Below are 22,629 nucleotides of genomic sequence, written 5' to 3' on the forward strand. Positions count from 1 at the left end.
GTCTGTTTTTACAAGAAGAAGAAGAATAAAATAGACTACCTGCACGTGGGGAATGTTCATCGTTTTATAGTGGAAAGAAACATGGGAACTATCAACGAGCTCAGCCAAGACCTGATTTGGCTGGATTGATTCATCAATGCATTCTTTGCCTAATCATTGATACAATCATCCGAGGGGAAATGACATTGGTCGTCATTCAAGTCACACAGTCGGTGTGAAGAATAAATCAATCACATTGAATTCATATAATAGACAGGTTTCTAGCTTTATAAGTGTATTCATCATCATTATCCCCTGAGAGAGGAATTACAACAGTGTTTTCTGTATCATCACTCCAATATGGGTCAATCCCTGGACATGGCACTCGCTCATTGAGACAGGGGCATTGTGACTCTTCACATGGCTGCTTGCTGACTGTGAAATCATTGCCTCCCTCTGCCAGAGACAAAAGTGTGTTTGTGTTATGTTCTGTTATTCTGTCAACCAGCTCTGCTCTAGGGCCATTTATCAAGCGTAGGAGTGCTGATCTAGGATTAGTTTGGCCTTTTAGATCACAATGAATAAGATAACATGGACATGGGGGACCTGATCCTAGATCAGCAGTCCTACTCTGCCCCTGGTCTGGTCGGATGCTGAGACATGTCCTGGCAGTTCACACTTCATCATCATAGTGCCATGATGCTAGTGCTTATGATGCTAGTCCATGATGCTTGTCCTTATGATGCTAGTCCATGATGCTTGTCCTTATGATGCTAGTCCTTTGGCTAGAACAGAGAATAAACTGATATCAGTGAATCAACAACAGAAGATGAAGGTGTACCGGTCAGAAAGGGCTCCTTGATTTGGATTAGTGAAATCATTTACAAATGTGTTTAATGGATGGACAAAATGAAAAGTGGAAGATTCATTTTAAATGGTTGTGATTTGTTGATAGTAGTACCCTGTGCATCAAAATCCATCTAAAAAACCTGTATTTGTCCTTGAAGCAGCAGAAGGTTTTTGGTCTTCTCTGGTATCGGTGGCATCTTTTCCAGTCGGCTCCCCCTCTCCTTCCTAGAAGGGCTAAAAGAATGAGTCAGATGTTATTTGTAGAACGACATGTTCTTTCAGAGCCTCAACATGTCAGGGCATGTTATTAAGCCTTATAACCTCCAATAAGTGTTATGAAGCCTTATAACCTCCGATAAATGTTATTAATCCTTTTATAAACTTCTAAATTAGTACAAATGGAATGACAAAGGCCATTTTAAAACACACATTTGGATTTAGCCTGAATGTCTTAAAAATATTAAAGTCATTAAAGTTTTACGATTTAAAGTCAAGTTATCCACTTGCTTCAACGAATGGGATTAGGATTATAGAATTTTGTAAAGTAATGGACATTGTGATTAGATTTAGTGGATGTGTCTCTGACGACTGGAAATAATTCTATAAATACTAAATAATCTTACATGATGCCGTCTCATCAGCCTCACGGCACGTCTCTCACCGGCTTCATTGACTTTGCAAATGAGCAGGATAGGCTAGCGTTGAAGAGTTGTAAAATAGCCACGTAACCATTCAGTTCCAGTTTACACTGAACGTGGAAGCCGTGTCACAAATGGCATCCTATTCCCTTTCTATTAGGGTACTATTTCCCCACGGGGCTCTTGTCAAAGGTAGTGCACTATATAGGGAGTAGGGTGGCATTTGGGACGCAGGCTGAAGTTCTGTGCCACCACAGATATGTGCTTGTTATTTTGGCTCATGTGTTTTTTGTTGGCCTCTGGCGGTTGGGTGTGTACACACTACTACACTGAGCCACAATGGCAGGCCTGTGAACCTAGAGAGGCTGAGCAGACAGCAGAACACTGAGGCCACTGTCTGAGACCCAGGGAACTGCCTGTACCTTGTAGCACAGTACCCCACCTAGATCCGTCTCGTTCCCACACCAACTCCCATCGCAGGTTCGTAATTCACTAGACGCCAAACATAAGAAAACAGACTGAAACAGGGAAGGAATAACTGAACTTGTCCAGTAAGAAACGCTTAGTTTTGGATTATCTGTTGCAAAACGTTTTGCTACAGTGTGCACTAATGAATAACGACCCAACTCTTATTCAAGCCCTGTATGATATCATGTTGACTAACTTGTAAAGGGCAAGCCTATGTGTAACTCTGTTGTTGTTGTATTGGGTCAAATTGCTATGCTTTATCTTGGCCAGGTCGCAGTTGTAAATGAGACCTTGTTCTCAACTAGCCTACCTGGTTAAATAAAGGTGAAATAAAGGTGAAATAAATAAAAAATCTGTATGTACTCGTTTCTCAGGATTGTCCCAGCAGCAATCAGAATGTTCAACAAAGAATGTGATTTAGTCCTTTTTCCATGAAACAATCTGTAATTAGAAAGTATTTGAGATGTGCATTATTCACTTCAGCAACCTTTGACATAAATAGGTTGAGAGCAGTACTATCCCCCCCCCCACCTCACCTCCCTCTCTCCCCCCCACCTCACCTCCCTCCACCTCCCTCCCCCCCCCCACCTCACCTCCCTCTCTCCCCCCCACCTCACCTCCCTCCACCTCCCTCTCCCCCACACCTCACCTCCCTCTCCCCCCCCACCTCACCTCCCTCTCCCTCTCCCCCCCCACCTCCCTCTCCCCCCTCACCTCCCTCCCTCTCTCCCCCCACCTCCCTCCCTCTCTCCCCCCACCTCCCTCCCTCTCTCCCCCCCACCTCCCTCCCTCTCTCCCCCCCACCTCCCTCACTCTCCCCCCCACCTCCCTCCCTCTCTCCCCCCACCTCCCTCCCTCTCTCCCCCCACCTCCCTCCCGAGTCCTTTCTGTTCTCTATGACCACAATGAGTGGTAGCCCTACCTAACCTCCATTCATACAGCTGTCAATGGGCCTCTCAATGTTCTGTGGCAGGTTCAGGTAACTTCCCCAAGCTTCCTAAATGAGACAAAAACGATCAATAAAATACAATTTATTGAAGATCACAGTATGAAAAAAAATAAGAATCATTCAATAATGCAAAAGTATCTTCAGCATTTGGACATTGTTAAGAGCAAGTTGTCCTCTCTTTAATCGTACCGGCAAAAATACTGGAATATAAGACAGCATCTTGTGTAATGCAAAAACTATGTTAATACTAGGCTTGCTGAGCTCCCACATCTTCCAATACAATATACATTCCACTTCTTTAACAGTGTATTATCATCGTCATCATTAGTGTTCCCTGCCAGAACTATCTCCCTTTATCTCACTGTTTGGCCAGTTCCCCTTTCACTCAACAATCACATTCCAACTATAGAATTCTAGTTCTATGATTCCAACCTCTAGTTCTATGATTCCAACCTCTAGTTCTATGATTCCAACCTCTAGTTCTATGATTCCAACCTCTAGTTCTATGATTCCAACATGGCCCTTCCCTCAAACAGTCCTAGGGAACCAGTGAGTTGTCAAGCAACCAATGAGAGTAGCAGCCTCTATGGATTGGCACTCCGGTGGGCCTATCATGGCCTCTGGACCAGCTTGCTTTTGCCCTCCTCCTGCTCTGCCAGCTTGAAGTGGGTGTAGGAGAGAATGCCAGTGAGGGTACAGAGGATGCCCAGGCCCTGGTTTAGAGATAGGGGGTCCTGGAAGAGAACATAGCCCCCCAACAGGGTGATGCAGAACTTGAAGTGGCCAAACATGTTGTAGCTGTAGGAGTTCACCGTTAAGGGCAAATAAAAAAAGGAGCACACAGTGAATCTGTAATTTATCACATACACACCTTCGTAATATTGACCCCAGAGTTATACTAGTTGTCATATCATATCTCCGCCTCCTTATCAACAATATTGGAGGAGAAGGTCAAAGGTCCCTCCGCTCTGACCTTATTCTCCAATGAGTTTTGAGTCAGAGAGACCATGTGAGGAATCGACGGACAGATTAATTGACATTTTGAGACAGTCCTATTGGTTGACCCTTGACCTCCAGCCAGAACAAAAGGATACGTGACAGCAGAGGTGTTCCCTATGATCCAGTAGATTGACAGGTTGACTAGGAAGGCTATGAGGCCAGATAGCATCACCATGGCCTGAAGGGAGAGATACAACATGTTAGCATCACCATGGTCTGAAGGGAGAGATACAACATGTTAGCTTCACCCTGGTCTGAAGGGAGAGATACAACATGTTAGCATCACCCTGGTCTGAAGATAGAGATACATGTTAGCATCACCATTGTCTGAAGGTAGAGATACAACATGTTAGCATCACCATGGTCTGAAGGTAACAACAGCACAGTAGCATGTTAGCATCACCATGGTCTGAAGGAGAGATACAACATGTTAGCATCACCCTGGTCTGAAGGTAACAACAGCACAGTAGCATGTTAGCATCACCATGGTCTGAAGGGAGAGATACAACATGTTAGCATCACCCTGGTCTGAAGGGAGAGATACAACATGTTAGCATGTTAGCATCACCATGGTCTGAAGGGAGAGATACAACATGTTAGCATCACCATGCTCTGAAGGTAACAACAGCACAGTAGCATGTTAGCATCACCATGGCCTGAAGGTAACAGCAGCACAGTAGCATGTTAGCAGCATTAGCAACATCAGTATTTTACCACTGTTTGCTATAACTAGTCTATCTCCAGGGGGTGGAAGTGGAGGCTTGTAAGACCTTAGGGGTCAGAACAACGGTGTTGAAGTGAGCTCCGTTGACCGAGTGGCAGGTTTGGTTGCTGGGCAGACGACAGGCCACACACAGCTGAACATGCTTTGACATGTTCGTAGAGGACCTAGTGCTTTGTGTGTCTTCAGTGACTCATCTCATCTGAGTAAATCCATCACAGGATGTAGTCTCTCACTCATTCTGAAGACAAACTGAAAGTATGAAACACCTCTCTCTCTCTTTCTCTCAAAATAATTTACATTAACAAAATAAGACTATTTGAATATTTAGGCTAAGCCAGGAATTCCCCCAAAGTCTCCCCCCCCCCTTCTAACCTTACATGCAAAAGAGCTGATTGTTTCTTTGGCCCGTCTGCTTAGGCCTGGTCTTAAAAGTCTTTAACCCCAGTCATGCAGTATGAGGTCAGGTCGTGGGATAACAACTTCACCATCCCTGAACCAAACCAAGGCCATGGCATTCATCGGGTTCTGAACAGACTCACAATGCTGAGTTCTTCCAACAGTATGTTTCCCTGTGTGTCTCAGAGAGAGAGAGAGGAAACTGTAGAATAACTCTCAGTGACAGAGTCAACGCTGAGATCTGATTGGTGGTCTCTCCCCCCCCCCCCCCCCCCCTTTGTCTCTTACCAGTGCTGGGAAGGACCAGGGTCCGAAGATGCCCCCCTCCCCAGAGAGAGGTTCGAAGAAGGGCACGAGAGAGAGGAGGAAGGCAGAGGACATGGGGGCCTGGTAGTAGAGTAGCTGCATGGAGTTAACCTGGAGCTCATGCTGTTTCACACCTACCCACTGAGATAGAGGAAGGTGGGGGCAGAGAGGGAGGTGGGGGGGAGGGAGGGATGTGGGGGGGGGGGGGGGGGGGGGGAGAGAGATGTATCATCAATCAATTATGAGGCCTGAGATAATAGTACAATACACCTTGATAATAGAAGGTATGAATAAGACAAGAAAGTCCACTAACGTGTTCTAGTCTGTCCGCATCCCAACTAGCACCATATTCCCTTTCAAGTGCACTACTTTTGACCAGGACTCATAGGGAATAGGGTGCCATTTGGAAGACAGCCAGTTCACCCATAGACTGTAGTGTTCACTAAGTCCAAGTGCACTTCAAAGCATCACTACTTACCACCTGATAGAGGGAGGTGACGAACACTCCTAGTGTGGCAAAGACCATCCCCAGGAGGTTGAATCTCACATCATAGTAGGAGTTGAGGATCACACCTAACGTTATGGGCACCTAGTAGACAGACACACATCACCTAACGTTATGGGCACCTAGTAGACAGACACACATCACCTAACGTTATGGGCACCTAATAGACAGACACACATCACCTAACGTTATGGGCACCTAGTAGACAGACACACATCACCTAACATTATGGGTACCTAGTAGACAGACACACATCACCTAACGTTATGGGCACCTAGTAGACAGACACACATCACCTAACGCTATGGGTACCTAGTAGACAGACACACATCACCTAACGTTATGGGTACAGACACACAGGAACACAGCAGGTAAATAGTGTTACTGTAACCATAAAAATACATTTAAAAAGTTAGGATTAGGTTTTTTATTTATTTTACCTTTATTTAACTAGGCAAGTCAGTTAAGAACAAATTCTTATTTACAATGACGGCCTACCCCGGCCAAACCTGGACGACGCTGGGCCAATTGTGTGCCAGGCCAGATGTGATACAGACACACAGGAACACAGGATTCGAACCAGGGACTGTAGTGATGCCTCTTGCACTGAGATGCAGTACCTTAGACCACTGTGCCACTTGGGAGCCCTGGTTTGAAAGGGGTACTTCAGGATTTAGTCAATGATGCCCTTTATCTACTTCCCCAGAGTCAGATGAACTAGTGGACACCATATGTATGTCTAATGCGTGCAGTTTGAAGGAAGTTGATAACATAATGACTAGAAGTCTGTGGATATCTGCTAGCATGCTAGTAGGTGTAAAGACTAGAAGTCTATGGATATCTGCTAGCATGCTAGTAGGTGTAAAGACTAGAAGTCTATGGATATCTGCTAGCATGCTAGTAGGTGTAATGACTAGAAGTCTATGGATATCTGCTAGCATGCTAGTAGGTGTAATGACTAAAAGTCTATGGATATCTGCTAGCATGCTAGTAGGCGTAATGACTAGAAGTCTATGGATATCTGCTAGCATGCTAGTAGGTGTAATGACTAGAAGTCTATGGATATCTGCTAGCATGCTAGTAGGTGTAATGACTAGAAGTCTATGGATATCTGCTAGCATGCTAGTTATATAATATTATTATTGCCAATTTCACATACAATAATGTCACATTTGGTTTATTCCAAGATGATAATGAATTCAATTTCCTGGTCAATCATTTTATTGTATTATTGAAATTCTTTATACACAAAATGCAGATTTTTGAAGGCTACTATACCTTCTTATTTATTTTTTGAAAGAGAGCTTTATCTTTTTATTTTGCAATCATTAAGATGAGTTAAAAATAAAAAAAAACATGCCCTGAAACAATACATGATATGCATCATTTAATGTATATAAGACCTCTGTTTGTAAAAGTGTATTTTTCCTTGTGTGCTTGGTTGTGTATAATTCAACTTCCGTTATGTTTGTACAATTAGAAAAGTATTTTATATTAAAAAAAAAAGTAAATTCTCAATAAATGCCAATCTGCCATTCTGCATGGAATTCTAGATACTTTGTAGCAGACAGCATTTGTACATTGCAACCCCCCCCCCCCCCCCCCTACCTACCTACCTACCAAAGTCAACTTGATCTTGGTGGAGAATGTCTTCTTGTAGTACATTGTCTGTATGACAATGATCACAGGAGTTGTCATCGCTTTGGCCAGCTGGTAGGTACCGATGGTGTTGTTTTGTAAAGACAGATTGGTGAAAGCCACGAAGCCACAGAAGCTTAGAGCGAGCCAGATAATTTTGGTGGGTTGGAGACTCTTTGGCGCAAATATGTCCATCTTCTGGCATACCCATAGTCCAAGCCATGTGACAACGAAATGAATCAGAGTTAGAGTCATGTTTGGAAAGCCATAGTGAACATAGATCCATTTGTTGATGAAAACGATGCATATCGATGACAGCAAATTGGCCAATAATCCAATGACGAGACGGCTGTTCGAGAAAAGGTCTGACAGTCGGTTAGCCATGGTCGTCTTGAGAACTGTCCTGTAAAATCTACATACAGGTTTCAGTAGTACTGTATAGTATGAAGCTAGGTAGCTAATGTAAACAAAACAAAAAATGTCTACCCTCTGCCACACATCAGGAAAAGTTGCGGGGGTCTCTCCAGGCTTCGACACTACCGACTGATCGGGCATACATCCCCTTTCGTAAAAAATTACAGGGCCTATACAGTGGCATTACATTCTAGAGTATTTCAGTCCTGCATGTACAGTTAGCGTTGTACGACTTTCATACTTTTCATACCATCGCATGTGGATCATACAGGGAAAAAAAGAGCCTGGTTGCAAACTTAACGGGAGCAGTGACGTCATAATGCGACCTTTACTTCCGTGTTCTGCGAAGAGAACTATATCCACGTCACAGTGGCCTACAGCGCCTACACATGGACACTTTGTTACGTCGCGAAGGCGATAACCTAAACCATCTCCTCTCGACCTAGACGAGGTGGTGTCTCAAAACCTTCCTTTATACTCTTCTAGATTCAGATAGATCCTGTCTGTGCATGGCCCAAAGACAAACAATATTTCAGACACGTCACTTTTATTGTTTACAAAATGCAGAAAATCATTCACTCCATTACTTAAACTTGGCAAAAAACAACAACAAAAAAACGATATTAAAACTAAAAAACAAAACAAAATGTCCGGGTGGGGTGTATTTATGGTTGGATCTCGTACCCCAGCGGGTCTAGACCCTTATCCAATAAGAGAAGAGATGACTCCCTCATCTTCTGAAGGAACTTCCTCAGCTCATCCTTGGAGAACACCTGAAAGAGAGCGAGAGACCGAGAGAGAGAGAGAGAACATAGTTAGCAAAAAAGAAGAGGTGGATGGGAAAGTAGACGAGGGAAAGAGAAGCAAGCAACACAGTGACAGGGAGAGATACTGTAAGAGAGTGTTGATATTGTGTTGAGCTACAACGTTGAAGTGCTTTCTACACCTGCATTGCTTGCTGTTTGGGGTTTTTAGGCTGGGTTTCTGTACAGCACTTTGTGACATCAGCTGATGTATGAAGGGCTTTATAAATACATTTGATTGAAGTCAAGTAGTCGCAGATCGTAGCAGACGAAGGAAAGGAGAGAGAAGAGGATGCCCTCAGGCCAGGTCAGACCCCAGACCAGACCCCAGACCAGACCCCAGACCAGACCCCAGACCATGGAAATATAATTTCTAAACTACAGTACAGACCTCGTAGAGGCGGTGTTGGTCCGAGGCGATGATATCAGCCAGTCTGAGACTCTCCTGGTGGCGTTGTGTTCTCTGCAGTACTGTCTGCAACAGGAAGGACATCATGGGCAGACAGAGTCTACGAAGCAGCACCATCTGGTGGCCTCTCTCTGGGTCCTCCTCCGTATCCTGGAATAGAACGACAGTGGTAGATGTAACCTGTACCTAGAAATAACACCGTAGTACTGAAGACAGAGAGCTGTAATACAGGCCGACATGCTAACCTAGCGCTGAGCCCCTCATACCACCATTAATAGTCAGATATACAGACCTCTCTGACGTCGACCAGCCAGTGGTAGAAGTAACCTGTACCTAGAAATAACACCGTAGTACTGGAGACAGAGAGCTCTAAATACAGGCTGACATGCTAACCTAGCGCTGAGCCCCTCATACCACCATTAATAGTCAGACAGACCTCTCTGACGTCGACCATCCAGCCCCCGTCCACAAACAGCAGGACGTTGTAGATCCTCTCCTTCACGTCTTCAGTCAGAGCCCCCAGACGGCCGGTCCAGCTGTCATGTTCCAGCTACCGGAGAAGGAGGTCACACCTTTTTAGAGTTCTTCATCTGATCCAGGAACAGCTACACTAAAACAAATTAAACTCCTCACCAGTTCACCCATAACACAGAGACTGATCTAGGATCAGAGTGTACTGTATACCTGGTACCCGATCCCCTACATAGTAAACTCAATTTGAACGGGGCCTCCTATAGAGTGCACTAGTTTTAACCATGTCCCTATGGTGCACTATATAGGGAATAGGGTGTATTGGGTATTTATTTTAATTTTACTAGGCAAGTCAGTTAAGAACAAATTCTTATTTTCAATGACGGCCTAGGAACAGTGCCTTGTTCAGGGGCAGAACGACAGATTTGTACCTTGTCAGCTCGGGGGTTTGAACTTGCAACCTTCCGGTCCAACACTCTAACCACTAGGCTACCCTGCCGCCCCAATATAGGGAATAGGGTGTATTGGGTAACCCTATACTGCACTATATAGGGAATAGCGTGTATTGGGTACCTGGTACTCGTTCTCCTTCATCTCGTAGGCCACCTTCTCAGTGAACTTGGCCTGAGCCGGCAGGCTGGGCTTCTGAGGGGGGGAGTTCATGTGATGGAACCACTCATTAAACGCCTCATGAGCTTCCTGGGGAGGGAAGAGAGAGACACACACACACCACTTATAACAACTACAGGAGACCTCTCTAACAACAGTCAATAAACAGTCGAGCCAATCACAGCACTGCGAGAGCTTGTCCCCCCCCTCACCAGGTAATAAACAGTCGAGCCAATCACAGCGCTGCGAGAGCTTGTCCCCCCCTCACCAGGTAATAAACAGTCGAGCCAATCACAGCGCTGCGAGAGCTTGTCCCCCCCCTCACCAGGTAATAAACAGTCGAGCCAATCACAGCGCTGCGAGAGCTTGTCCCCCCCCTCACCAGGTAATAAACAGTCGAGCCAATCACAGCGCTGCGAGAGCTTGTCCCCCCCCTCACCAGGTAATAAACAGTCGAGCCAATCACAGCGCTGCGAGAGCTTGTCCCCCCCCCTCACCAGGTAATAAACAGTCGAGCCAATCACAGCGCTGCGAGAGCTTGTCCCCCCCCCTCACCAGGTAATAAACAGTCGAGCCAATCACAGCGCTGCGAGAGCTTGTCCCCCCCCCCTCTCACCAGGTAATAAACAGTCGAGCCAATCACAGCGCTGCGAGAGCTTGTCCCCCCCCCCTCTCACCAGGTAAGCGCGAACACACAGGTGTTCCCTGATGGCGTTCTCATCCTCCGCGGGAAGGGGCGTGTCCAGGCCTAGCTCCTCCCACTGGCGGTAGATCTCCCTCATGGAGTCCTCGGGGACCTTACCGAACACCACCTTAGCTGCCTGGTGTTTCTTACAGGCTGGAGGAGACGACAGAGAGGAGAGAGAGAACAATGGATCAACAACATGGTTGATGTGTTAGTAGTATGAGAGAACAATGGATCAACAACATGGTTGATGTGTTAGTAGTATGAGAGAACAATAGATCAACAACATGGTTGATGTGTTAGTAGTATGAGAGAACAATAGATCAACAACATGGTTGATGTGTTAGTAGTATGAGAGAACAATAGATCAACAACATGGTTGATGTGTTAGTAGTATGAGAGAACAGTAGATCAACAACATGGTTGATGTGTTAGTAGTATGAGAGAACAATAGATCAACAACATGGTTGATGTGTTAGTAGTATGAGGAGAACAATAGATCAACAACATGGTTGATGTGTTAGTAGTATGAGAGAACAATAGATCAACAACATGGTTGATGTGTTAGTAGTATGAGAGAACAGTAGATCAAATCAAATCAAATTTTATTTGTCACATACACATGGTTAGCAGATGTTAATGCGAGTGTAGCGAAATGCTTGTGCTTCTAGTTCCGACAATGCAGTAATAACCAACAAGTAAACTAACAATTCCAAAACTACTGTCTTGTACACAGTGTAAGGGGATAAAGAATATGTACATAAGGATATATGAATGAGTGATGGTACAGAGCAGCATAGGCAAGATACAGTAGATGGTATCGAGTACAGTATATACATATGAGATGAGTATGTAAACAAAGTGGCATAGTTTAAAGTGGCTAGTGATACATGTATTACATAAGGATACAGTCGATGATATAGAGTACAGTATATACGTATGCATATGAGATGAATAATGTAGGGTAAGTAACATTATATAAGGTAGCATTGTTTAAAGTGGCTAGTGATATATTTACATCATTTCCCATCAATTCCCATTATTAAAGTGGCTGGAGTTGAGTCAGTGTCAGCGTGTTGGCAGCAGCCACTCAATGTTAGTGGTGGCTGTTTAACAGTCTGATGGCCTTGAGATAGAAGCTGTTTTTCAGTCTCTCGGTCCCAGCTTTGATGCACCTGTACTGACCTCGCCTTCTGGATGATAGCGGGGTGAACAGGCAGTGGCTCGGGTGGTTGATGTCCTTGATGATCTTTATGGCCTTCCTGTGACATCGGGTGGTGTAGGTGTCCTGGAGGGCAGGTAGTTTGCCCCCGGTGATGCGTTGTGCAGACCTCACCACCCTCTGGAGAGCCTTACGGTTGAGGGCGGAGCAGTTGCCGTACCAGGCGGTGATACAGCCCGCCAGGATGCTCTCGATTGTGCATCTGTAGAAGTTTGTGAGTGCTTTTGGTGACAAGCCAAATTTCTTCAGCCTCCTGAGGTTGAAGAGGCGCTGCTGCGCCTTCTTCACAATGCTGTCTGTGTGAGTGGACCAATTCAGTTTGTCTGTGATGTGTATGCCGAGGAACTTAAAACTTGCTACCCTCTCCACTACTGTTCCATCGATGTGGATAGGGGGGTGTTCCCTCTGCTGTTTCCTGAAGTCCACAATCATCTCCTTAGTTTTGTTGACGTTGAGTGTGAGGTTATTTTCCTGACACCACACTCCGAGGGCCCTCACCTCCTCCCTGTAGGCCGTCTCGTCGTTGTTGGTAATCAAGCCTACCACTGTTGTGTCGTCCGCAAACTTGATGATTGAGTTGGAGGCGTGCGTGGCCACGCAGTCGTGGGTGAACAGGGAGTACAGGAGAGGGCTCAGAACGCACCCTTGTGGGGCCCCAGTGTTGAGGATCAGCGGGGAGGAGATGTTGTTGCCTACCCTCACCACCTGGGGGCGGCCCGTCAGGAAGTCCAGTACCCAGTTGCACAGGGCGGGGTCGAGACCCAGGGTCTCGAGCTTGATGACGAGCTTGGAGGGTACTATGGTGTTGAATGCCGAGCTGTAGTCAATGAACAGCATTCTCACATAGGTATTCCTCTTGTCCAGATGGGATAGGGCAGTGTGCAGTGTGGTTGAGATTGCATCGTCTGTGGACCTATTTGGGCGGTAAGCAAATTGGAGTGGATCTAGGGTGTCAGGTAGGGTGGAGGTGATATGGTCCTTGACTAGTCTCTCAAAGCACTTCATGATGACGGAAGTGAGTGCTACGGGGCGGTAGTCGTTTAGCTCAGTTACCTTAGCTTTCTTGGGAACAGGAACAATGGTGGCCCTCTTGAAGCATGTGGGAACAGCAGACTGGTATAGGGATTGATTGAATATGTCCGTAAACACACCGGCCAGCTGGTCTGCGCATGCTCTGAGGGCGCGGCTGGGGATGCCGTCTGGGCCTGCAGCCTTGCGAGGGTTAACACGTTTAAATGTCTTACTCACCTTGGCTGCAGTGAAGGAGAGACCGCATGTTTTCGTTGCAGGCCGTGTCAGTGGCACTGTATTGTCCTCAAAGCGGGCAAAAAAGTTGTTTAGTCTGCCTGGGAGCAGGACATCCTGGTCCGTGACTGGGCTGGATTTCTTCCTGTAGTCCGTGATTGACTGTAGACCCTGCCACATGCCTCTTGTGTCTGAGCCGTTGAATTGAGATTCTACTTTGTCTCTGTACTGACGCTTAGCTTGTTTGATAGCCTTGCGGAGGGAATAGCTGCACTGTTTGTATTCGGTCATGTTACCAGACACCTTGCCCTGATTAAAAGCAGTGGTTCGCGCTTTCAGTTTCACGCGAATGCTGCCATCAATCCACGGTTTCTGGTTAGGGAATGTTTTAATCGTTGCTATGGGAACGACATCTTCAACGCACGTTCTAATGAACTCACACACCGAATCAGCGTATTCGTCAATGTTGTTGTCTGACGCAATACGAAACATGTCCCAGTCCACGTGGTGGAAGCAGTCTTGGAGTGTGGAGTCAGCTTGGTCGGACCAGCGTTGGACAGACCTCAGCGTGGGAGCCTCTTGTTTTAGTTTCTGTCTGTAGGCAGGGATCAACAAAATGGAGTCGTGGTCAGCTTTTCCGAAAGGGGGGGCGGGGCAGGGCCTTATATGCGTCGCGGAAGTTAGAGTAACAATGATCCAAGGTCTTTCCACCCCTGGTTGCGCAATCGATATGCTGATAAAATTTAGGGAGTCTTGTTTTCAGATTAGCCTTGTTAAAATCCCCAGCTACAATGAATGCAGCCTCCGGATGAATGGTTTCCAGTTTGCAAAGAGTTAAATAAAGTTTGTTCAGAGCCATCGATGTGTCTGCTTGGGGGGGGATGTATACGGCTGTGATTATAATCGAAGAGAATTCTCTTGGTAGATAATGCGGTCTACATTTGATTGTGAGGAATTCTAAATCAGGTGAACAGAAGGATTTGAGTTCCTGTATGTTTCTTTCATCACACCATGTCACGTTAGTCATAAGGCATACGCCCCCGCCCCTCTTCTTACCAGAAAGTTGTTTGTTTCTGTCTGCGCGATGCGTGGAGAAACCCGTTGGCTGCACCGCTTCGGATAGAGTCTCTCCAGTGAGCCACGTTTCCGTGAAGCAAAGAACGTTACAGTCTCTGATGTCCCTCTGGAATGCTACCCTTGCTCGGATTTCATCAACCTTGTTGTCAAGAGACTGGACATTGGCAAGAAGAATGCTAGGGAGTGGTGCACGATGTGCCCGTCTCCGGAGTCTGACCAGAAGACCGCCTCGTTTCCCTCTTTTTCGGAGTTGTTTTTTTTTTGGGTCGCTGCATGGAATCCACTCCGTTGTCCTGTTTGTAAGGCAGAACACAGGATCCGCGTCGCGAAAAACATATTCTTGGTAGTACTGATGGTGAGTTGATGCTGATCTTATATTCAGTAGTTCTTCTCGACTGTATGTAATGAAACCTAAGATGAGCTGGGGTACTAATGTAAGAAATAACACGTAAAAAAACAAAAAACTGCATAGTTTCCTAGGAATGCGAAGCGAGGCGGCCATCTCTGTCGGCGCCGGAAGGGTCTCAACATGGTTGATGTGTTAGTAGTATGAGAGAACAGTAGATCAACAACATGGTTGATGTGTTAGTAGTATGAGAGAACAATGGATCAACAACATGGTTGATGTGAGGATGTGTTAGTAGTATGAGAGAACAATAGATCAACAACATGGTTGATGTGAGGATGTGTTAGTAGTATGAGAGAACAATAGATCAACAACATGGTTGATGTGTTAGTAGTATGAGGAGAACAATAGATCAACAACATGGTTGATGTGTTAGTAGTATGAGGAGAACAATGGATCAACAACATGGTTGATGTGTTAGTAGTATGAGAGAACAATAGATCAACAACATGGTTGATGTGTTAGTAGTATGAGAGAACAGTAGATCAACAACATGGTTGATGTGTTAGTAGTATGAGAGAACAGTAGATCAACAACATGGTTGATGTGTTAGTAGTATGAGAGAACAATAGATCAACAACATGGTTGATGTGTTAGTAGTATGAGAGAACAGTAGATCAACAACATGGTTGATGTGTTAGTAGTATGAGAGAACAATAGATCAACAACATGGTTGATGTGTTAGTAGTATGAGAGAACAATAGATCAACAACATGGAGGATGTGTTAGTAGTATGAGGAGAACAGTAGATCAACAACATGGTTGATGTGTTAGTAGTATGAGAGAACAATAGATCAACAACATGGTTGATGTGTTAGTAGTATGAGAGAACAATAGATCAACAACATGGTTGATGTGTTAGTAGTATGAGAGAACAATAGATCAACAACATGGTTGATGTGTTAGTAGTATGAGAGAACAATAGATCAACAACATGGTTGATGTGTTAGTAGTATGAGGAGAACAATGGATCAACAACATGGTTGATGTGTTAGTAGTATGAGAGAACAATAGATCAACAACATGGTTGATGTGTTAGTAGTATGAGAGAACAATAGATTAACAACATGGTTGATGTGTTAGTAGTATGAGGAGAACAATGGATCAACAACATGGTTGATGTGAGGATGTGTTAGTAGTATGAGAGAACAATGGATCAACAACATGGTTGATGTGTTAGTAGTATGAGAGAACAATAGATCAACAACATGGTTGATGTGTTAGTAGTATGAGAGAACAGTAGATCAACAACATGGTTGATGTGTTAGTAGTATGAGAGAACAATAGATCAACAACATGGTTGATGTGTTAGTAGTATGAGGAGAACAATAGATAAACAACATGGTTGATGTGAGGATGTGTTAGTAGTATGAGAGAACAATAGATCAACAACATGGTTGATGTGTTAGTAGTATGAGAGAACAATAGATCAACAACATGGTTGATGTGTTAGTAGTATGAGGAGAACAATGGATCAACAACATGGTTGATGTGTTAGTAGTATGAGGAGAACAATGGATCAACAACATGGTTGATGTGTTAGTAGTATGAGAGAACAGTAGATCAACAACATGGTTGATGTGTTAGTAGTATGAGAGAACAATAGATCAACAACATGGTTGATGTGTTAGTAGTATGAGGAGAACAGTAGATCAACAACATGGTTGATGTGTTAGTAGTATGAGAGAACAATAGATCAACAACATGGTTGATGTGAGGATGTGTTAGTAGTATGAGAGAACAATAGATCAACAACATGGTTGATGTGTTAGTAGTATGAGAGAACAATAGATTAACAACATGGTTGATGTGTTAGTAGTATGAGAGAACAATAGATCAACAACATGGTTGATGTGAGGATGTGTTAGTAGTATGAGAGAACAATAGATCAACAACATGGTTGATGTGTTAGTAGTATGGGAGAACAGTAGATCAACAACATGGTTGATGTGTTAGTAGTATGAGAGAACAATAGATCAACAACATGGTTGATGTGTTAGTAGTATGAGGAGAACAATGGATCAACAACATGGTTGATGTGTTAGTAGTATGAGAGAACAGTAGATCAACAACATGGTTGATGTGTTAGTAGTATGAGGAGAACAATGGATCAACAACATGGTTGATGTGAGGATGTGTTAGTAGTATGAGAGAACAATAGATCAACAACATGGTTGATGTGTTAGTAGTATGAGAGAACAATAGATCAACAACATGGTTGATGTGTTAGTAGTATGAGAGAACAATGGATCAACAACATGGTTGATGTGTTAGTAGTATGGGAGAACAGTAGATCAACAACATGGTTGATGTGTTAGTAGTATGAGAGAACAATAGATCAACAACATGGTTGATGTGTTAGTAGTATGAGGAGAACAATGGATCAACAACATGGTTGATGTGTTAGTAGTATGAGAGAACAATAGATCAACAACATGGTTGATGTGTTAGTAGTATGAGGAGAACAATGGATCAACAACATGGTTGATGTGTTAGTAGTATGAGAGAACAATAGATCAACAACATGGTTGATGTGTTAGTAGTATGAGAGAACAATAGATCAACAACATGGTTGATGTGTTAGTAGTATGAGAGAACAATGGATCAACAACATGGTTGATGTGTTAGTAGTATGAGAGAACAATAGATCAACAACATGGTTGATGTGTTAGTAGTATGAGAGAACAATAGATCAACAACATGGTTGATGTGTTAGTAGTATGAGAGAACAATAGATCAACAACATGGTTGATGTGTTAGTAGTATGAGAGAACAATGGATCAACAACATGGTTGATGTGGGGATGTGTTAGTAGTATGAGAGAACAATAGATCAACAACATGGTTGATGTGTTAGTAGTATGAGGAGAACAATAGATCAACAACATGGTTGATGTGTTAGTAGTATGAGAGAACAATAGATCAACAACATGGTTGATGTGTTAGTAGTATGAGAGAACAATAGATCAACAACATGGTTGATGTGTTAGTAGTATGAGAGAACAATAGATCAACAACATGGTTGATGTGTTAGTAGTATGAGAGAACAATAGATCAACAACATGGTTGATGTGTTAGTAGTATGAGGAGAACAATGGATCAACAACATGGTTGATGTGTTAGTAGTATGAGAGAACAATAGATCAACAACATGGTTGATGTGTTAGTAGTATGAGAGAACAGTAGATCAACAACATGGTTGATGTGTTAGTAGTATGAGGAGAACAATAGATCAACAACATGGTTGATGTGTTAGTAGTATGAGAGAACAATAGATCAACAACATGGTTGATGTGTTAGTAGTATGAGAGAACAATGGATCAACAACATGGTTGATGTGTTAGTAGTATGAGAGAACAATGGATCAACAACATGGTTGATGTGTTAGTAGTATGAGAGAACAATGGATCAACAACATGGTTGATGTGAGGATGTGTTAGTAGTATGAGGAGAACAGTAGATCAACAACATGGTTGATGTGTTAGTAGTATGAGAGAACAATGGATCAACAACATGGTTGATGTGTTAGTAGTATGAGGAGAACAGTAGATCAACAACATGGTTGATGTGTTAGTAGTATGAGAGAACAATGGATCAACAACATGGTTGATGTGAGGATGTGTTAGTAGTATGAGAGAACAATGGATCAACAACATGGTTGATGTGTTAGTAGTATGAGAGAACAATAGATCAACAACATGGTTGATGTGTTAGTAGTATGAGAGAACAATAGATCAACAACATGGTTGATGTGTTAGTAGTATGAGAGAACAATAGATCAACAACATGGTTGATGTGTTAGTAGTATGAGAGAACAATAGATCAACAACATGGTTGATGTGTTAGTAGTATGAGAGAACAATAGATCAACAACATGGTTGATGTGTTAGTAGTATGAGAGAACAGTAGATCAACAACATGGTTGATGTGTTAGTAGTATGAGAGAACAATGGATCAACAACATGGTTGATGTGTTAGTAGTATGAGGAGAACAATGGATCAACAACATGGTTGATGTGTTAGTAGTATGAGAGAACAATAGATCAACAACATGGTTGATGTGTTAGTAGTATGAGAGAACAGTAGATCAACAACATGGTTGATGTGGGGATGTGTTAGTAGTATGAGAGAACAGTAGATCAACAACATGGTTGATGTGAGGATGTGTTAGTAGTATGAGAGAACAGTAGATCAACAACATGGTTGATGTGTTAGTAGTATGAGGAGAACAATGGATCAACAACATGGTTGATGTGTTAGTAGTATGAGAGAACAATAGATCAACAACATGGTTGATGTGAGGATGTGTTAGTAGTATGAGGAGAACAGTAGATCAACAACATGGTTGATGTGTTAGTAGTATGAGAGAACAATAGATCAACAACATGGTTGATGTGTTAGTAGTATGAGAGAACAATGGATCAACAACATGGTTGATGTGTTAGTAGTATGAGAGAACAATAGATCAACAACATGGTTGATGTGTTAGTAGTATGAGGAGAACAATGGATCAACAACATGGTTGATGTGTTAGTAGTATGAGAGAACAATAGATCAACAACATGGTTGATGTGTTAGTAGTATGAGAGAACAATAGATCAACAACATGGTTGATGTGTTAGTAGTATGAGAGAACAATAGATCAACAACATGGTTGATGTGTTAGTAGTATGAGAGAACAATAGATCAACAACATGGTTGATGTGTTAGTAGTATGAGAGAACAATAGATCAACAACATGGTTGATGTGTTAGTAGTATGAGAGAACAATGGATCAACAACATGGTTGATGTGTTAGTAGTATGAGAGAACAATAGATCAACAACATGGTTGATGTGTTAGTAGTATGAGGAGAACAATAGATCAACAACATGGTTGATGTGTTAGTAGTATGAGAGAACAATAGATCAACAACATGGTTGATGTGAGGATGTGTTAGTAGTATGAGAGAACAATAGATCAACAACATGGTTGATGTGTTAGTAGTATGAGGAGAACAATAGATCAACAACATGGTTGATGTGAGGATGTGTTAGTAGTATGAGAGAACAATAGATCAACAACATGGTTGATGTGTTAGTAGTATGAGAGAACAATAGATCAACAACATGGTTGATGTGTTAGTAGTATGAGAGAACAATAGATCAACAACATGGTTGATGTGTTAGTAGTATGAGGAGAACAATAGATCAACAACATGGTTGATGTGTTAGTAGTATGAGAGAACAATAGATCAACAACATGGTTGATGTGTTAGTAGTATGAGAGAACAGTAGATCAACAACATGGTTGATGTGTTAGTAGTATGAGAGAACAATAGATCAACAACATGGTTGATGTGTTAGTAGTGGAGGAGAACAATAGATCAACAACATGGTTGATGTGTTAGTAGTATGAGAGAACAATAGATCAACAACATGGTTGATGTGTTAGTAGTATGAGGAGAACAATAGATCAACAACATGGTTGATGTGTTAGTAGTATGAGAGAACAATGGATCAACAACATGGTTGATGTGTTAGTAGTATGAGAGAACAATAGATCAACAACATGGTTGATGTGTTAGTAGTATGAGGAGAACAGTAGATCAACAACATGGTTGATGTGTTAGTAGTATGGGAGAACAATAGATCAACAACATGGTTGATGTGTTAGTAGTACGAGAGAACAATGGATCAACAACATGGTTGATGTGTTAGTAGTATGAGAGAACAATAGATCAACAACATGGTTGATGTGAGGATGTGTTAGTAGTATGAGAGAACAATGGATCAACAACATGGTTGATGTGTTAGTAGTATGAGAGAACAATAGATCAACAACATGGTTGATGTGTTAGTAGTATGAGGAGAACAGTAGATCAACAACATGGTTGATGTGTTAGTAGTATGGGAGAACAATAGATCAACAACATGGTTGATGTGTTAGTAGTATGAGAGAACAGTAGATCAACAACATGGTTGATGTGTTAGTAGTATGAGAGAACAATAGATCAACAACATGGTTGATGTGAGGATGTGTTAGTAGTATGAGAGAACAATGGATCAACAACATGGTTGATGTGTTAGTAGTATGAGAGAACAATAGATCAACAACATGGTTGATGTGTTAGTAGTATGAGGAGAACAGTAGATCAACAACATGGTTGATGTGTTAGTAGTATGGGAGAACAATAGATCAACAACATGGTTGATGTGTTAGTAGTATGAGAGAACAGTAGATCAACAACATGGTTGATGTGTTAGTAGTATGAGAGAACAATAGATCAACAACATGGTTGATGTGAGGATGTGTTAGTAGTATGAGAGAACAATGGATCAACAACATGGAGGATGTGTTAGTAGTATGAGAGAACAGTAGATCAACAACATGGTTGATGTGTTAGTAGTATGAGAGAACAATGGATCAACAACATGGAGGATGTGTTAGTAGTATGAGAGAACAATGGATCAACAACATGGTTGATGTGTTAGTAGTATGAGAGCACAATAGATCAACAACATGGTTGATGTGAGGATGTGTTAGTAGTATGAGAGAACAATGGATCAACAACATGGAGGATGTGTTAGTAGTATGAGAGAACAGTAGATCAACAACATGGTTGATGTGTTAGTAGTATGAGAGAACAATGGATCAACAACATGGAGGATGTGTTAGTAGTATGAGAGAACAATGGATCAACAACATGGAGGATGTGTTAGTAGTATGAGAGAACAGTAGATCAACAACATGGTTGATGTGTTAGTAGTGGAGGAGAACAATAGATCAACAACATGGTTGATGTGAGGATGTGTTAGTAGTATGAGAGAACAATAGATCAACAACATGGTTGATGTGTTAGTAGTATGAGAGAACAATAGATCAACAACATGGTTGATGTGTTAGTAGTATGAGAGAACAGTAGATCAACAACATGGTTGATGTGTTAGTAGTATGAGAGAACAGTAGATCAACAACATGGTTGATGTGTTAGTAGTATGAGAGAACAATGGATCAACAACATGGTTGATGTGTTAGTAGTATGAGAGAACAATGGATCAACAACATGGTTGATGTGTTAGTAGTATGAGGAGAAAAATAGATCAACAACATGGTTGATGTGTTAGTAGTATGAGAGAACAATGGATCAACAACATGGTTGATGTGTTAGTAGTATGAGAGAACAATGGATCAACAACATGGTTGATGTGTTAGTAGTATGAGAGAACAATAGATCAACAACATGGTTGATGTGAGGATGTGTTAGTAGTATGAGAGAACAATGGATCAACAACATGGAGGATGTGTTAGTAGTATGAGAGAACAGTAGATCAACAACATGGTTGATGTGTTAGTAGTATGAGAGAACAATGGATCAACAACATGGTTGATGTGTTAGTAGTATGAGAGAACAATAGATCAACAACATGGTTGATGTGTTAGTAGTATGAGAGAACAATGGATCAACAACATGGTTGATGTGTTAGTAGTATGAGAGAACAATAGATCAACAACATGGTTGATGTGAGGATGTGTTAGTAGTATGAGAGAACAATGGATCAACAACATGGAGGATGTGTTAGTAGTATGAGAGAACAGTAGATCAACAACATGGTTGATGTGTTAGTAGTATGAGAGAACAATGGATCAACAACATGGAGGATGTGTTAGTAGTATGAGAGAACAATGGATCAACAACATGGAGGATGTGTTAGTAGTATGAGAGAACAGTAGATCAACAACATGGTTGATGTGTTAGTAGTGGAGGAGAACAATAGATCAACAACATGGTTGATGTGGGGATGTGTTAGTAGTATGAGGAGAACAGTAGATCAACAACATGGAGGATGTGTTAGTAG

General features: G+C 42.6%; 2 protein-coding genes across 3 annotated transcripts in view; both read right to left on the bottom strand.

The window, feature by feature from the left end:
- Positions 1-2,949: 2,949 nt before the first annotated feature.
- Positions 2,950-8,248, bottom strand: LOC110516942 (solute carrier family 35 member E3). Its single transcript, XM_036945388.1, has 5 exons — positions 7,434-8,248; positions 5,787-5,897; positions 5,291-5,449; positions 3,978-4,060; positions 2,950-3,681 (listed from the first exon to the last, which is right to left on the bottom strand). The coding sequence occupies exons 1-5, from the start codon at positions 8,004-8,006 to the stop codon at positions 3,495-3,497; spliced, it is 1,113 nt and encodes a 370-aa protein (XP_036801283.1). The 5' UTR covers positions 8,007-8,248; the 3' UTR covers positions 2,950-3,494.
- A 147-nt stretch (positions 8,249-8,395) lies between these two features.
- The window catches only part of LOC110514333 (nuclear pore complex protein Nup107), a 70,311-nt gene continuing 56,077 nt past the window's right edge, over positions 8,396-22,629 (bottom strand). For both annotated transcript variants that reach the window (XM_036945387.1, XM_036945386.1), the window contains exons 22-26: positions 10,835-10,995; positions 10,122-10,247; positions 9,514-9,627; positions 9,060-9,227; positions 8,396-8,638 (exon numbers count right to left, since the gene is read on the bottom strand). In XM_036945387.1, coding sequence (XP_036801282.1) covers positions 8,531-8,638; positions 9,060-9,227; positions 9,514-9,627; positions 10,122-10,247; positions 10,835-10,995 — 677 coding nt within the window. In that variant the 3' untranslated portion in view covers positions 8,396-8,530. The remainder of the gene's footprint in view (positions 8,639-9,059; positions 9,228-9,513; positions 9,628-10,121; positions 10,248-10,834; positions 10,996-22,629) is intronic.

This window comes from Oncorhynchus mykiss, chromosome 15 (genome assembly GCF_013265735.2).
Source record: "Oncorhynchus mykiss isolate Arlee chromosome 15, USDA_OmykA_1.1, whole genome shotgun sequence".
Taxonomy (NCBI): domain Eukaryota; kingdom Metazoa; phylum Chordata; class Actinopteri; order Salmoniformes; family Salmonidae; genus Oncorhynchus; species Oncorhynchus mykiss.